Here is a 17,204-nt window from a genome sequence, read left to right on the forward strand (position 1 = left end):
GGTCAACCGATCCAATAAGCATTAAACAACATTAAATGAAGCTTTCTGGCAGATTTCGACGAACAAGGAAAAGGCCTGTTCGGTCGACCGAAAAGATGGTTCGGTCGACCAAACCATTAAAGACCAGTAAATGCAAAAGATCGAGCCAGCTTCGAACTTCAACCCGGAGGAAGGGAGAGGGTTCGGTCGACCGAACAGTGGGATCGGTCGACCGAACCTCCAGTACACCTATTAAAGCAGGCTCGAAGACAAAGGCCAGTAGAATTTTTCTGATCATCTTCAAGTCTTCTCTTTGCGTACGGATTGCACTACAAGTCTTCGACTCTGCAAATCTGCTCCGTCCGGAAGTGCCGACTGAGCTTCAACCTATACATAATTGTCGGTATATTTTCATATTGCATCCGTCCGGAAGTGTCTTCTTCAAGTAGTGCATCCGACACAACTCATTCTTACAATTCTTCTCTTGTGTGCTGCTTCAAGGATGACCCTGCGACTCCGCGACGCGACTCCGACGACTGAAAGCATGACTCTCTGAATTTCAAAGTCATCGGTATAATTTTTAAAACATTCAAAGTATATGTTATTGTAATCATCTTTTGTAATTGTGATTTACAAACTGATAGTGAATTGTCCAAAGTAAACACTCAACGAGTATAGGTCTTAGAGTAGGAGTCGTCACAGATTTCGAACTAAGTAAAAACAAACTGCATTAGCGATTGTTTTTACTCAACTTATATCCCGTTGTGTTTTACTCTGAGATTGTTTTTAAACGAAGCTAAAAGTCACGAGTGCTATTTACCCCCCTCCCTCCCAACGCATCGATCCTACAGTCCACACCTACTCCTCTCAAGAGAGATTACCTGTTTGGCAAACATCTGGTCCTCCAGACATATTTAGACTTTTTTCTTAACATTCGATCTTGACCTTCAGGACTTCCGTTAGACGTCAGACCCTCGACTCGTCTAAACTTTTGCTTTGTGTCCTCGACCCCTAGGCCTTCCCGCCTAGTGTCCTCGACTCTTACGACTTCTACTTGATATCCTCGATCTGCCAAGTATTCTGTCAGTGTCCATTCGACTAGGACTTCTTTGCCCAGTCCACTCGACTAGGACTTCTTTGCCCAATCCACTCAATCAGGACTTCTTTGTCCAATCCACTCGACCAGACTTTCTTTGCTTAGCCTCAACTAGGACTTTCCTGTACCTAATGGCTAATAGCCACCCGTGATTTACCTCCTTCGTGTTGACATAGAGACGGATTGACGGGGCGCTGGGGCGAGCGAATTACCTTTTGCCACATGTCTATAAACACCTTGCAATTTACGTTTTAAAATATGATAAAAATAATATTTATTCTTAATTTATATATTTTTGATAGTTTTAAAAATAAATCTTAAATATTTCATTAAGCAAACTTTTTAAAAATTGGATAAGAAACTAAAAATACTACATTTTTGTTTAATTTCACTTGTCTTTTAATATAAATTATTATTTTTTTTCCGATTTGCTATAATTTGTTTTGGTTTTGCTCAATATCTCGCGACACGCAATAAATCGGCCGATATGATTAATATTGATAGACAAAGGCGATACGACATGAAAGTCAAAATTTCCAAGTCAAAATCAAGAACACGTAATAAGAACTCGTCTTCGGAAGCCGCGTGTCCGAGAGACATGGGGCCCCTCCCGCTCATTTCCTCCTCCTCGTCGTCGATCTCCGCCACCACCACCGCCTCCTCCTCCTCCTCCTCCTCTTCTTCCCATGGGCGACTTCTAGGGTAAGGGTTTCCACCTTCTTCCGTGCTAACCTACCCTGCTCTCTCGCCACCCATGTCCTCCGCCTCTGTCCTTGTCATGCCTTGGTGGAAGAGCAACAGCAACGGTATCCTCTCCTCCCCCCCTTCCTTCGCTTTATCAACTTCGTCTTCTTCCTCTCCTCCGATGAGCAAGGGCTGGTCCAAGGATTCCTGCCTCTTCCCTTGGAGCAGCCGGGACAGAGATCCCCAGCTCACCCGCCAGCGCAAGCTCCGCCACCTCACCGACATCGAAATCGATGCCTTGGCCCTCGAGGCTGCCGCGCACGAATGCTCGAGTTCCAGGGACATGCCTGGTGCCACCAGAAATCTCGACACCCTACCCTCCCGTTGCGCGTCCTCGCCCATGCTGTTGCCGCGCCCGCTCCCCCTTCCCGCTGCTTCCCGAGCTTCGGCCTCGGACCAGGATTTGGGATCCTCTCCGCGGCATTCGGCGGGACGCCCTCCCTCTCCGTGGGAGAATTCGGGCAGGACCGAAGGTGACGGGAATGGAACGACCGCCGAGCCCTCGACCCTGTTTTCAGTAGGAAGGTATTATTTTTGCTTGCTAAATTTCTTTCCTTGAGATGTGTAATTAAGGGATCCTTGGGCATCATTTTTTTTTTTTTGCCTTGCAAATTATTATCTTTATACGAAATCTTGGTTGCTTTTCCTTTTAGTCCTAATGGTAAACAATGGAAAAACATTTATGCAAAACCTTATGAAGGAAATGATTTGCATTCTCTAAAATTTTGGAGGACCTTGAGGTTCTTAACGTTCCTAACGTTGATATTGGAATCTTGCTTCTTAGGATGCCTACTTCTTATTGCTTCCTTCTGTTGGCATATTTTTAGCATTTGTCAACGTTTTTCAATAACTGCGAGGTGCTTGAAGAGAATAGATGTTTGTTTTTCTACCTCACTCTTACTAAATATTTTGTACCAGTGCTACTATTTCTGTAATAACTTTGATGTTATGATTGTGAGTATTGGCATATCACTTCTGTGGTGTCTCTATGAGAGGACATGCTGGGGAAATTTTCTTAGTCTGAGGATATTATAGTATTAGAAACAAAAGATTCATTGTTCTTTTTTTTGTACAGCATGATTCTCTGGAAGTAAAAGTAAATTTACACTTATCTTGTTATTTAAAATCATTTTTTGAGGAAGAGGAATAGTTATTTAAAATCTAACTTTAATAGTAGTGAATTGCTGAGATGTGAAAGAAAAAGATTACCAATTGCTGGTGTATGGCGTACTGAATCTCCCTTCCTTTGATTTCCAACAAAATGTACATCCATTTCAATGGAACATTTCAGTGCATATATTTCCAGTTTTACTTAGAATTAGGAGATAAATCACACTATAATGGCATTTAAATACCCAAGTTACTAGTTTCCCCTAGCCTTTGGATAAAATTGCTCTCTCCCAAGACATTGTTATCCCAACAATTTAATGCCCCCATTGAGTCCTTGTATACTATTCAAAGCATAAATTTCACCCTTGATACTCTTTATTAAAAATAGTATTGGTTTTAGAGGGATTGCCTTGTTACTAAAAATCATTCAAGCAGTAAGTTGTTTTTTAAGTCAAAGATTACAGTTTTTAGCTGCCTTGAGGTGGTTGTGAACATTTGTAACTATGTTTAATGTCAGCCAGCCCTACTGGTATGTTTCTGGAATGTAGAAAAAAAAAGGAAAAGAAAAAAGACAATTCAAAGAAATATGAGAAAATAAAAAAAGAGGATAGACATCTTAAGTTTTAGCTGTTCTCTTTTAAGGTTATACATCACCCAACATCACTCTAGTATTGCAATTGACATACATTGACACTAACCTAAAAAATTATTCTAACATTCTGTTTGTTTGTTTTCACTGCTTGTCGCTATTGAAACCCTTTATTCTACAAACTTTGTATGATCTTCAAAAGCATATTATTTGATAATTACTGAATATATAATTTTTTTATCTGTTGTAAGAAATGTTTTTATTACATAGGAAATATTTTTCTTATTTTCCTTTGTTCTTTTGATTTTGATATCGAGGAAATGTTGCTGACTTGCATTTGTTACACTGCAAAGGTTAGCTTGCCAGACTAATCCACAGAGTAGACAGCATGTTGACAAACCATCAAATCTGACAACAATTAGTTACCGGAGGAAAGAATTCCCAAATCCAAATTCTTCCAGTACTATGAACTTCAGACTGAAGATTCCTGCTAAAACTGTTGCAATTGGTGATTTTGCAAGCCCTATTGCTAGTCCTATACGTAGCCCCAGGAGATTGAGTAGTGCAGACTCTTTGTCTTCTGGCAATGGCAATACAGGCCTTAAAGTGTCATCAGCACCAGAGATCTCTACCATGGGTCTGGTGACAGCTCTTCTGTCAAAGACATCACCTGATAAGATGATTCATAGTCCTGAAATTTCTCCATTTTCTAGTCCAAACACTAAAGATAATATATCAAAATCTAGAAATCCTAGTGGGCCTCCTTCACCCTTGCACACAAAGAAGTTCCCAGAGAGCTCGTCTAGACAACATGATAATGGTGGTAACGTAGAAGTGCACCCACTTCCTCTCCCTCCTGGGGCATCTCCTCCTTCACAATCAACTTTTTCTCATCAAAGTGCAGCAAAAGCAGAGGTGCCACACAAGACTAATCAGTGGCAGAAAGGAAAACTACTTGGAAGTGGAACTTTTGGTAATGTTTATGAAGCCACTAACAGGTACAGCACATTTGTGTTCTTTTATAGTTGGTATTTAGTTCTTTTCTTCTTTTCCTTTTTATGTAATTTATACACTTTAACAGACACACTGGTGCTTTATGTGCGATGAAAGAAGTAAATATAATTCCTGATGATCCCAAATCAGCTGAATGCTTGAAGCAGTTGGAACAGGTTAGTTCTCAATATCACATGTTGCATATATATCTACTTATTTTGTAAACCATATATTACCTTCTCATTGGGTTTTTCATGCTCTGTGCAAAGTTAGCTAATTCCATAGACATTAATGGCCTTGTCTCAACCGCATGTCCTCTTCCCTAATCAGCTAATATTTCCAATTCTTCAATGACATTGATTATTTGTGACTGATTAATTGATTAACCTTTGTTTCCCATTTCCTTCAGGAAATAAAGTTTCTCAGTCAATTTAAGCATCCTAATATCGTTCAATACTATGGCACAGAAACAGTGAGCTTTGTTTATAGTTATCCTTAATCTTTTATCTTTCCTTTTCACATCTTTATTTAAGAATTTGGTTTTGGATATGCAGATTGAGGATCAGCTGTACATTTATTTAGAGTATGTCCACCCTGGCTCAATTAATAAGTATGTTCGACAGCATTGTGGAGCTATGACTGAATCAGTGGTGCGCAATTTTACCCGTCATATTTTGAATGGGTTGATTTACTTGCATAGTAAAAACATCGTGCACAGGTCAGTTTTCTGATGCTGGTGAATCTCATTACATATATCTGGTGGTTCCTTTATTATATTTTGGGTGAACTTTGTTCACCCTTAATTGTTTTGAAAATAAATATTTTATTTATTTATTTTGCTATACCCCCAAGAGATTGTATGGCAGCTCACAAATTCACAATTTAGTTTTTTTATTTTGCGTGAACTTAATTGTTGATGTTTCTTCTATGTGATTTTTTTTTTCATGATGCTTTGTTACCATGATTGTCAAAACTATTCTGATATATTTACTTCCTTCTTTTTACCTTCTAAACTTACATGATATATGTAGAAAATGATGCTAAAAAAATACATACTAGAGTTGATCTCATGGAGGTCATTCAACAAATGAGTTAGATTCTTTAGCAAATTCTGATGGATTGAATCAAGATTGAGGTCAATTTTGTTGAGAACACTGGAACCTCTGATCCTGAGAAAACAAGATTAAGGAGAATGTTTTTCATGTTATAGTTCAAGGCCTGGACATGGAGACCACCCAAAAGAGTGCTTGCATTTGTTGTTCAGTACAAGGATCTTGGGTTGAATGAGATGAACTATTGTGATTAACATGTAATATAGAATAACGCCAGGGAAAGTGAAGTGGATTATGGTTTCTGTTATTTCTTGAAAAACAGTGTGAGGTGGGTAAAGCAGAGGAGATTACTTGTAGATTTGGTTTAAAGGTACAAGGTTAATCAAGGGTCTTGAACTAAATAGGTTAGGTATGATGAGAAATATCTCAGAACTATTTTTATCTCTGGGGATTTTTCATTACTAAACAAAATTACTTTATTGCAATGTCAGGCTAGTTATTCTAACCTAGAATAAAAATGTAAATCTTCAAGTGCAAGAATAAATAATTATAACAATCTCAATGGCCATTTACTGAAACTCACTAACATAAATGGAATTATGGATCTGTTTACATGGGGCCTTTTTATGCTGCAGGTTATATTGCAGTGTTAACATGGCATGCTACGTGCATGTCTTTTGTCATGTTGCCCATTTTCCTTTTTTGCTCCTATATCTATTTTGTGCTCTGGTTAAGTCTTGTAATTAAGATGTTTCATTTTCCTTTGTCCCACTTTCTCATGGAGTAATTATATCCTAAAACAAAACATATAATATCATGGACTCCTATCCACCAAAGGCCAGAAACTTGATCCTTTTTCTTTTCTCACCTATGCACTATCATGAACATTTGCAGTATAGATTGCGTGCAGGGAACTAATTTCTTAGTGATTCTACTGCTCATCGATGAAAACTTTGATGATGTCATTTCCACAAGCGTTTATCTATTAGCACGACATCATTATTTTTAAAATGATTAATTGGGGACTTACTGGAAACAACCTCTTGCAAAAAGCAGGGTAAGACTGCGTACAATGGATCCTTCCCCGGGACCCCGCATGGCGGGAGCTTCGTGCACCAGGCTGCTAGAAAAAAAAAGAATTAATTGGGGACTTACTTTTTGATCATCTATTCTTTCATTTTGAAGAGATGGAGTTGCACATACTGTTGCAATCTGGCATACAATTTGTTCACATATATACATTTTTATCCTGTTCAAATTTTAATCAACTTACTGTATAAATCAAGAAGTATGTTGCTTTTTTTTTTTTAATATTCCATCTGTTATGATTTTAACAACATTTCATACAAAAAGAGAAGTTGAACCTTCTGTTGCTAGCAAGGTGCAAATTTTGGCTTAGAAAGCAAAAGCCCAGTATGTGCTCCTTTTTTTGTCTAAGACAGCCAACGTTTGATGGTTCCTGTATTTCAATTTATGGACACAAATTAAGTTCCTAGATCTATATGTCACTAGTAACTTCACAGTATATATAATTGTTAAAGGAAATCTTTAATGTATGCCATTTTTGATCAGGGAAACAGTGCATTATTTAGACATGTAACTCTAATCAGTAGTTCATTCCTACAGAGATATCAAAGGGGCAAATTTGCTTGTTGATGTGAATGGCGTTGTCAAGCTTGCTGATTTTGGGATGGCAAAACACGTAAGCTTATTTTTATGATTATAATTGAGCTACAATTTGTACACCAAGAATCATAGTCTTTCTGATATGTGCTTTATAATTTAAAATCTATTTTCTGTTCTTTTTGGAGGGTAAATTATTTGACATCATGGAAGTATCTATGTTTTCTGGTTGCTGTTCCAGTCAATTCTCAATATACAATTTGTTTTTGTCAGATGTAACCAAGGTTTAAAATTTTGACCCGTGCTGAGGTTTCGGTTTTGGACCGGAACGATACGGTTTCGGTATCGTATCGTGTCGTGCCGATATGGTTTCGATATTTTTTAAATATAAAATATACTAATTAAAAAATAAAATATTTAACATAAATATTTAAAAAATAAATAATATAAAAAATAATCTTTAAAAAAAGGAAAAGATATGAAAATAGATAAATAAATAAATAAAATTTTTATTATAATATTTAAATTAAAATAAATTAAAAATAAAATTAATTAGATAATTTTATTAGGGTTTAATAAAGCCTCTTTAGATTATCTCCATCATAGTTAGGAGTTGATTAAAATAATTAACCTAAGTTTAATTAAAAAAATACAAAATCTGACACCACTCATGAGGTCATGCGACTTCAGCGCTGCCGCGGGGTTGCGTGACCCTTCAGCCATGGCCGTGGGGATTGCGTGACTCCTTCGGCGTGACCGCGGTGGTCGTCTGACCCCCTCTGCAACGGCCGCAAGGTTGTGCCACGCCTTCGCGGAGGCAGCGGAAGGGTTATGCAACCCCTCCGCTACTGTTGCAGGGTCGAGCGACCCCTCGTTGTGGCCACGAGGTCATGCAACACGTCGCAATTGTTGTGGGTCTGGTGCGGGGGTCGTGCCGGTGCCGATCGCTAGACGGAACAAGATGTTTCACCCGTTTTGACCGTCTCAGCATGACACTTTAAACCATGGATGTAACACTAAGTGCAGATTGCGGAATAGTGATTGAGAAAAAAAATCTCTTCAAATATTCTCTTATTTAAACAAATGAATATTCTGGTTCTATGTAAGACTCAAAATAAAAATAATATCCTGGAAAAAATATTTACTTTGGTAGTGGTCAAATGAAAAAGATTTTGGCCAATATGGAAGCTATTTGAAGGGGAGTTTTGATGCAGCGGTAAAGTTGTTGCAGTGTGACTTAGTGGTCACGGGTTCAAGTTACGAAAAAAGCCTCTTGCAATGCATTGTACTGCGTACAATCCTTCCCCAGGACCATATTGATGGGAGTTTCGTGCACTAGGCTGTCCTTTTTCTTTCATAGAAGCCGTTTGAATGTGAAAAGTGACTTATTACTTAACTGAAGCCGTTTAAACCTGAAAAGTGACTTATTCCTTAACTGACATTTTTTTAAGAATAGTTTCTTAAACTATTTGGTGGTTTGGTATGACATGTTTTAACTCACTTGCTTCATTTGGGCCAATGATGTTTATCTTCAAAGTTCTGATTTAAAAAAAATAAATAATAAAACCACAAAAACTAAGAACATCAAAACATAAAAATGATCTACAAATAAAAATATCACAATGTAGATATTAAAATTCTATTATCTATTTAAAATAAAATTGGTATAAAACAAAAATATAAATTAAATGAAAATAGTTACATAGAAATATAAAGCATACAAGTTGTACCTTGAAAAAATTATAATTTATCTAAAACATGATAGATACATTATTTTTTAAAAATCCAGTTTTTAGATTTAATTTGGCCCAAATTTATGCTCAAATCTAACTTTGAAATTATGGAAGACAAACATTAATAAGAAATATTTGTGAAATGGGAAGCAAAAGATATAGCAAAACAGTGTGGTAAGATTTTAAAACATGATAAAAATATTTTAAGAGTAGGAAGAGCAGGAAAACCTAATCTGCATGACTTTGTTGGAATAAAAATTGACTATTTACTGTTGTTGACTTCTTTTCATTGTGCAAACATCATGGTCAAGAATTTTCATCTTCTTAAATGTTAAAATTTGTCCCGGTTGTGGATTAACATAAAACTTGTTGTGGATTACTTTTGTAAATGCAATATTGAAATCATATCAATGTTATAACCCTAGGGATCAGGGAGTAAAATATCAAGGATTTGAGTTGGATGAGAAGGCAAAGATAACAAGGAAATTTCTAAGGTGACAATAGAAAGAGGTAGCTGATCAAGGGTGTCCAACTATATTTGATGTCACTGGTGCAACGTGGAGAACTTGAACCACATTGCACAAAGAAACTCATTCTTTCACAATTCAGAGATAACTAGAATGGTTTGAATAAAACAGTAATCATATATCTTCATCTTTTCAACTACTAAGAGGTGAAGCCCAAATTAAGGATATAATTTGAGCTACTCGACAAAATCCAAAATTAAGGAAAAATGTTGGTCACTCTCATACCAAACTACAGTTAGAATTTGAGTCCTGGTTTATTGAATAAATTTACACAGTTAATGAGATGCTATGTGACACATTAGCTAATGTTTATAATTTGACTGTTTTTCTTTAATCAGTTAAGTGGAGCAGCACGAACCCTTTCCTTGAAGGGTTCACCATTTTGGATGGCTCCAGAGGTATATTTCTTTTTTCCTTCTTTTTTTTTTCTTCTCCAGCAACATAATTCATTTTTTGCTTCTATTTAGTAGTTTCAACTTGTATAAATTCTTCAATTGGTGGCGTTTTTTGATAATTATCTTTTTTTTTTCTGCTTGGTGATACTGAATTTGCTGGCATAAACATAGGAGTTGCTCTGTTTAACTGTAGAAAAGCAGTGTCTTTACTGTCAAAATCTATACATCAACAACCAAGCCTTATCCCACTAGGTCAGGTCAACTACTCTCAAAATCTATATTATATCTAATATGAGTAAACATCAACTGCAGTTGAGTTTGGTTCTTGTAAGTTTTTGCAAGGTTGCACCTTTGACAGGCTTGTGTAGATGAATAGGATAATAAATACTTAAGGTTGTTTTTCGCTATATTTGGTCAAAGCTCCTGAACTTTGTAATTTGAGGCAAAATCATTCTACCTGAATTGGCTTATGGTGATGGGCACAGCAGAAACATTAATACCTTTTCTGGGATGGCAAACTGTTTGAGCATAAATACATGAGAAGTTGAAGGAACTAGTGTTAAGGCATTGACTTCCATCTTATGCAGCAACAGCCTGAATAGAAGCAAAAGAATGGATAACACACATAACCTGCTAGGAGAGAGGAGGCCATTTCCAATTGTCTTCAAATAATCCAAGGGCTAGTTTATCCCAAGATGAAAAAAAATGGAGGGATGGATTAGTTTAGATGCATCGATATTATTTAATTTATTCTTATGTTCACTTACTCTTAGGGTTGGAAAGGGATGTTTAACTTGCGCATATGTTCTGCTTGGTTCATTCAGCATGCTCAGTTCATTCAATTCACCCAAATTTATCTATGCACACAACATTTCCCTGCTCGCTTGACTTTGTATGGATCAATCATCTAGTTTGGTTTGCCCACACCGATCTACCTCATTGGACTGCTCGAACCTCAAGATCGATTGGCCTATTCGAATTGATCAGTTGTTTGAGCTGCTGCCTGACCCACTTGGATCAATTGGTTCGCTTGGTTTTTCCCAGCTTGTTTTGCTTGTCTTGCTTGCTTAACCCACCCAAGCCACCTAGCTTGTCTAGCTCACTCAAACCTACTGGCCTACCTGACTCATCTAAACTAACTAGCTTACCTTGTCCACTTGATCCGACCATCCTGCTTAGCCCACACAAACTGACTGAGCCACTTGACCCACCTGACACGATCAAATTGATAGGCCCACTTAGTTTTCCCAGTCTGCCCAATTCGATTGATTCAGCTGGTATGTCCGACCTACTAGGTCAGCGTGGCTGGATTAATCGGCTCAACCAACCATCAAACCTTGCTAGATCACTCGATTGCCTAGCTTGTCCGACCCACTTGTCTTGCCCAGTTTGCCAATTGGACCAAGCACTCTTCCAGTTTCACACTTGCAAGTTTAATGTTGGGGCTTAAGGATGTGGTTCAGTTCTGATGAGTCACAAATGGGTATTATTTGAAAGGAGTTTTGGATGAGTATATCTTGATAGTAAGAGGTATTTAATTTCTGCTTAAGTTGGGTAGCACTGAAATGGTAAGTAAAAGTATATCTCATCCATCCAAGTTCATTCTTTCTAAGAATATGTGAATAAACATTAAACAGTGTAAATTATGAAAATTTAAATTCATCGTCTCTGTTATCCATCACTCATTTTTTCCTTCTAGCTAAATGAAGGCTCTAAGAGTAAATCTAGATTTTCTTTTGTAGTTAGAAGCCAGTGTTTGGTTGGAGCATATGCTTCCTATATTGTTGTGCTTTCCGTAACACTTCAGAAATTGGAAAGGTTATATTTGATTTCCTCAAAACATTAATTGCATATCAGTACTAAGTTTGCTCCTTCAGCATATGGTTTTGGTAATCTCCTCCATCTGGACCCTATTTATCTTTCTACAGTGGATAATTTCTTCTGAACAGATGCAGAAGGTTGCAGAAATTTTAGCTTCTCATCTAATTGACTCCTCGGTTAATATTCACTTGACAGCTCCTAAAACCAAAAGATCTTTTTTTTTTAAAAACTCTAAATGTGTATTTCAATGATTGAAGAAATTGTCCAATATGTAACTCTTCTGCACCTTGAACCTGTTTTCCATTGCAGATGTTGCAGGCTACTACGAACAAAGAAATTGGATATGATCTTGCTGTTGACATTTGGAGTTTGGGTTGTACAATCATTGAGATGTTCACAGGGAAGCACCCATGGAGCAATCTAGATGGGGTTTGTATGCTTCTGATTTCAATTTTTTTTACATCTGTTGCTTGTTGACTATGAAGTGTTTGGTTCATGAAATGGAATAGACAAGGAATAATATAGTTATTCGTTGGGAATAGAACTATTCTTTATTTTGGTTTCATTGAATTGAATATACATAGAATAATATTCTTGTGTTTGCTTGATAGGGATGTTATAAGAAATACATTAATTTACACAATATAAATATTCCTATATAAATAATTTGTTTGACTTTTTCTTTTCATGGTTTACCATATCAATCTGTCCATCTCGAACCTGATTGTATTGATTTCGACTGGTCTAGTTGGTGTATCTGATGCTATTGTCCTATTCAGGCTAACCACTCCATTTAATCTTGTCCGACCTGAGCAGCCATTTGGGCCAGTCACCTGACTTTCACAATTGGTTCATCTAACCCAACTAATGTGGCACTCTGAAATGACTCTACTAGTTTGTTTGGGTTGATCAATCCAACTCGACAAGCTTGCCTATCTCAACCTATCCAACCAATCTGCCTGTCCCTACCAACCAAACTAGCCTGCCCCTCAACCAACCTGACCGGTCTGCCCAAGTTATCTTGCACAATTGGCTTGTCCAACCCAAGCAGCCTAACACCCCTAACTAGCACAACTAATCTGTCTAATCTAATCGACCTGACTAACCTAACTAGCCCACCTATCCCAATCAAAGCAATTAGCCCACAGGGCTCATCTGACACTCCTAATCCATTTGCCTAGCTTGACCTAACTGACTCGATCAACTCACTAGGCCTGTCTGGTCTAACCAGTTTGTTTGACCCATTTGCTTGGTTTGGTTTGTCCATCGTAACTGGCTCGATCACCCTGCCCACCCCAATAGGTTCAACCGACCTGCTTACCTTGATCAGGTCAATCAGCTTGTCAGTGCAACCTGCTCTTGCAATCTGCTTAACCTGCCTAGCTCCCAATTGGTTAACCTAGTGGAACCAATGAATGTGGTATTTGAAGGATTAAATAACTACCTTTGAATTCAGAACAACCATTTCATGAGAATAAGTATTTGAAGGTTTTTTTAACAACCAAATAAAGGGATATTTATCCCATGGAAACCCTATTCACCATTAGTTGCTTTCTTATTGCCATTGTCAGACCTAAATATCTAAAGCTTAGCAGGTTAAAGGTGAAGTGCTAAGCTCTGTTTTCCTATAGATGTACTTCCTTTTCCTTGAATCTGAATTAGTTAGTTTTGTTTGGTATGATAACAGCCCCAAGCAATGTTTAAGGTCCTCCTTGAAGATCCACCAATGCCTGAAACATTGTCGAGTGAGGGCAAAGATTTTCTCCGACGTTGCTTTCATAGGAATCCTGCAGAGAGGCCAACTGCCAAAATGTTGCTTGACCATCCCTTTCTGCAAAATGCGAACCACTACAATCTTCATGGTTCTCTCCAGGCTTTTGCAGGGATTAAACTCGTGAGTCGCAGATCTTCTTTTCAATGAATAGTTCTACCTGCATATTCTTTAGAATGCTCCATAAATGTTTGTTCTGACAGGGTTATCCTAAAAACCCAAAAGATAAAGGCAACTCCAATAGCGAACCATGCGTTAAAAGGAAACCGATCTTCAATGGGTAATCCTTTTGTGAATTTTTCAAGTAAAATCTTTATCGTATCACATCGTACTGGAAACAGCTCTGATTTTACTTGTACTCACAGCAACAACAAACATTCTCACAAGGAGTTCCCTGAATCAGCTGCCTCCCATCTTTCTACTTGTTCCACTGCCAAGGTTTTTCCTAGTTTATCCCCTCCTCATTCAAGTTACACTGTGCCAGTTCGATCTGGTTCTTCAGCAAATACTCAGATTGAAGTGCAGTTCAATGTTGGAAATTTTCAATCCCGTGCATCCTTCAATCCTTTTGTGAAGGAGGACAAAAGCCACTTCTGATGTAGAGCCGCAATGCACCTGATGAAGAGGCTTATCTATTAAGAAGGATTTCCAAGTCTAAGGAAGGGAGTTGAAGAGGCTAATGTCATTTGAAGAATATTAGGATTCATCATAAGACTAACAATCAGTAACCTCAGAGCATCTGTTGAGCTAATGCTAAATCAACGACCACGTGATTCTTCTCCAAGTAAATACCAACCCCTAACCAATAAGGTTTGTCAAGTGTTGATAAACTGGCTGCATCCTCCGCACTGTGGGCAATGTTGGATGGGTACATGAAGCTCCATGTTGCAGTGTTGATCTTCATTGTTACAAGAAATCTTGTACTTGTACATCCAGTACATGGATGGGATGGGATGGGATGTGTCGTCTCTAATGTGTATTTTTGTCGACATCAGGAATAAAGGTCAACACTGTGGATGTAAACCTCACATATTGTTGTACATCATCATTATATATACAATGTTGTCATCGTACAAGTACTGTGTTTTCTTGCCACCAAACATAGAGTTTTGCTTTATTTTCACTGAGGATTTCATTACTCGAATAAAATATGCCATAATCACATCATAGTTGATGAAAAGAATCTAGTGCTTTTCAAGTTTTAGTTTACATATGATCTCATTACATTCATGGAGTCTCCCATCATTGTTTCTGCAGTGGAGAAATCTTTAGATCAAGGCCTATGTTGACCCCATTAAAAGCTATTGGAGCATACATCCACAGTTCATCTGAGCTCAAGAGCTGCAACATGATCCCATTTAGGAATAAGATAGAAAAAGGATGCTCTTCTAATTGTTAGTTTTGGTTTTACTTACTTTTATTTGTAGCTGTAAAAACTTCACATAGTGGACAGCTTCCTCCAGCATTGTGCTAATGTCAACCTGTTTAATCATAAATGGCATCAATTAGATTACCAAGTTCGCTTTTTTTCGATACATTATGAAGTTGGAAGTCAGTCTCTGAAGCTTACTTTAGTTCCATTAGGAACCAGGTTCTGTAAAATTCTCAGTCTCTCATTGATTCTTTCCCTCCTTTTCTGTATTCAAAATATAGAAGTTGGCAATAGAATATGTCGCAAGTAATAGCTTTTTCGCGAAGATATAATACCGATTTGTCAATGTTATGGAAAAAGAAAGAAGTGTTACCTTTGCATATAGACTCTGGGGATTAGTTGATGGTTCTTCTTGATCCTCTGAGATGCAGCTGCAAGAATTGAGAAAGTAAGTGTTGCCATTGTCGTTGCAGCCTTCCTCGACGCGGCTCCTAGTCCTCTTCGGGCCTCTCTTTGAAGTTCCACTCTTTTTCACCTACAATATTTTAATACGAGTCGAGTCATGTAAATCCATAATCAAGATCTTAAGCTTGATTTTGAAAACAAAAATATATCAAACAAAAGCAAGTCAAGCCAGACAACATCTAGCAAAGGCCTGTCAACAAGACCCAGCTCCTTAGGCCATGAATACACACAATTTTCATTCATAATTGCTCGAGCTTTTCGCACTTACATTCGACAAAACTCGAGCCTTGTTGGATCTCTTGGTCTTAAGCATTTGATCATGAAGAGGAGCAGAAACAATCTCATTGCTAATGGCATCGTCACAAATGAAATGAGCCAAATCCTCAAATGCAGAGGTGGAAGAAATTGCTGGCTCTGGAGTTTGGCATCCCTCCATAAAGCAATCCATGGCTGATTCACTCAGATAATCAAAGCCATCATAGCCAAACTGTGGAGACCATGGCACAAATGGGACCCTAAAGCCTGTATCATGGCGATAATCTTGCTCAGAAGAATGTGCCATTATTTTAGGCACCTCTCTAAAGTATTTGCTTAGAGGGAATGTGGCTCAGGCATTTATACAAACAGGTGAAAGGCATGCTTCAGTGAGGTGCAGTTTACCCATTTAAGAACTTGTTCCTGTCGGCCATTGACTTTGTTGCTGATTGGATAATGATGGAATGACAAATGATTGGGAGATGAAGGAGGCTTGTGATCAACTGTGGCAAGAAGCTTTGAATGAGGGTAGGTGTAGGGTTTTTGATTAAAGTAAGGATGGAAGACAAGAAAGAGGTGAGCATGATCATGGAGACAGAGATTCCAAGAACTGGAATGTGTGAACTCTTTGACATCTCAAGTACAACAGCTAGAGATTGTTTTTTTGTTTTTGTTTTGTTTATCTTATTTGCATGTGTTCGAATCATAGTCTAACATTCAGTTCTACATATTATAATAGATCTAACTGAATATTTTTTTTTTCAAGTTTAGAGGTATTTTACAATTACATAAACATCTGACATTTTCCTCTATTTTAATCATCCTACTTATATTTGATATAAGACATTTCTCTTAATCCCTTCATCTTTTAAAAAAAAATTCTAAATACTTAGGATGCGTTTGGTACGCGCGCTTTTCATTTCCATTTTCTAAAAAATACGCGTTTTCTAAAAATAGAAAATGACTTTTTGTCATTCTCTGTTTTTCTAGAAAACACTATCTATTTTTTTAGAAAACAGGCACGAAAAACGCAAACCAAACACCATTTTTTTAGAAAACACGTATTTTTCAGAAAATAAAAATGAAAAACGTGCATACCAAATACACCCTTAAAACTCTGAGTTCTAGATAATTCGTCTCTCCTATCTTAACAATTATCTCATTATATCTAATATTATTAAATTTAAATTTCATATATTTTATTTTTTACTTTACTAAGTCTGAAACTTTTCACTTCTAATATTTTATTTCTGATATTTCTCATACTTCATCGGTAAATAAATGCACCGTGATATTACTTCTAATATTTTTCATCAAGATTCGAGTTTAACATTTACTCACTTTATCGATAAATAAATGCATCGTGACATCGTATCTTAAATAGGTCACATTTTATTTATTAAAATATCTAAATTATCACATTTTGTTTTGATAGGAAGAACAATTTAGAGTAATAAAGTTCTATCCACTTTTGTATTGTAAATGTCCATAAGAAAGCCGGTCTACCTATTACCAAAATATATATATATATATATATATATATATATATATATATATATATATATATATATATATATATATATATATATATATATATATTTTGATGATTTGCTAAAATAATAAAGATGTGAATTTCAAATTGCATATAGATGATAATGCTCACCCCATGGTCCAGTATC

At 37.0% G+C, this 17,204-nt stretch overlaps 2 protein-coding genes across 3 annotated transcripts; one reads left to right on the forward strand and one right to left on the reverse strand.

The window, feature by feature from the left end:
- Window positions 1–1,664: 1,664 nt before the first annotated feature.
- LOC122047126 (mitogen-activated protein kinase kinase kinase 5-like) lies at window positions 1,665–14,509 on the forward strand. 2 transcript variants are annotated; one of them, XM_042608196.1, is made up of 11 exons: window positions 1,665–2,344; window positions 3,872–4,516; window positions 4,600–4,687; window positions 4,921–4,983; window positions 5,066–5,229; window positions 7,190–7,265; window positions 9,785–9,844; window positions 11,972–12,091; window positions 13,350–13,556; window positions 13,637–13,713; window positions 13,799–14,509. In XM_042608196.1, exons 1-11 carry the CDS (start codon window positions 1,830–1,832, stop codon window positions 14,028–14,030), a joined length of 2,247 nt encoding a protein of 748 aa, XP_042464130.1. In that variant the 5' UTR covers window positions 1,665–1,829; the 3' UTR covers window positions 14,031–14,509. The 2 variants fall into 2 exon arrangements, with proteins under 2 accessions (XP_042464130.1, XP_042464131.1); XM_042608197.1 differs by having other exon boundaries at window positions 2,206–2,344; window positions 3,877–4,516.
- A 128-nt stretch (window positions 14,510–14,637) lies between these two features.
- On the reverse strand, window positions 14,638–16,393 carry LOC122047127 (transcription factor bHLH84-like). The gene is made up of 5 exons (XM_042608198.1): window positions 15,539–16,393; window positions 15,179–15,340; window positions 15,004–15,069; window positions 14,849–14,914; window positions 14,638–14,774 (listed from the first exon to the last, which is right to left on the reverse strand). Exons 1-5 carry the CDS (start codon window positions 15,830–15,832, stop codon window positions 14,676–14,678), a joined length of 687 nt encoding a protein of 228 aa, XP_042464132.1. The 5' UTR covers window positions 15,833–16,393; the 3' UTR covers window positions 14,638–14,675.
- Between the last annotated feature and the right edge of the window lie 811 nt (window positions 16,394–17,204).

Source organism: Zingiber officinale, chromosome 2B (genome assembly GCF_018446385.1).
Source record: "Zingiber officinale cultivar Zhangliang chromosome 2B, Zo_v1.1, whole genome shotgun sequence".
Taxonomy (NCBI): domain Eukaryota; kingdom Viridiplantae; phylum Streptophyta; class Magnoliopsida; order Zingiberales; family Zingiberaceae; genus Zingiber; species Zingiber officinale.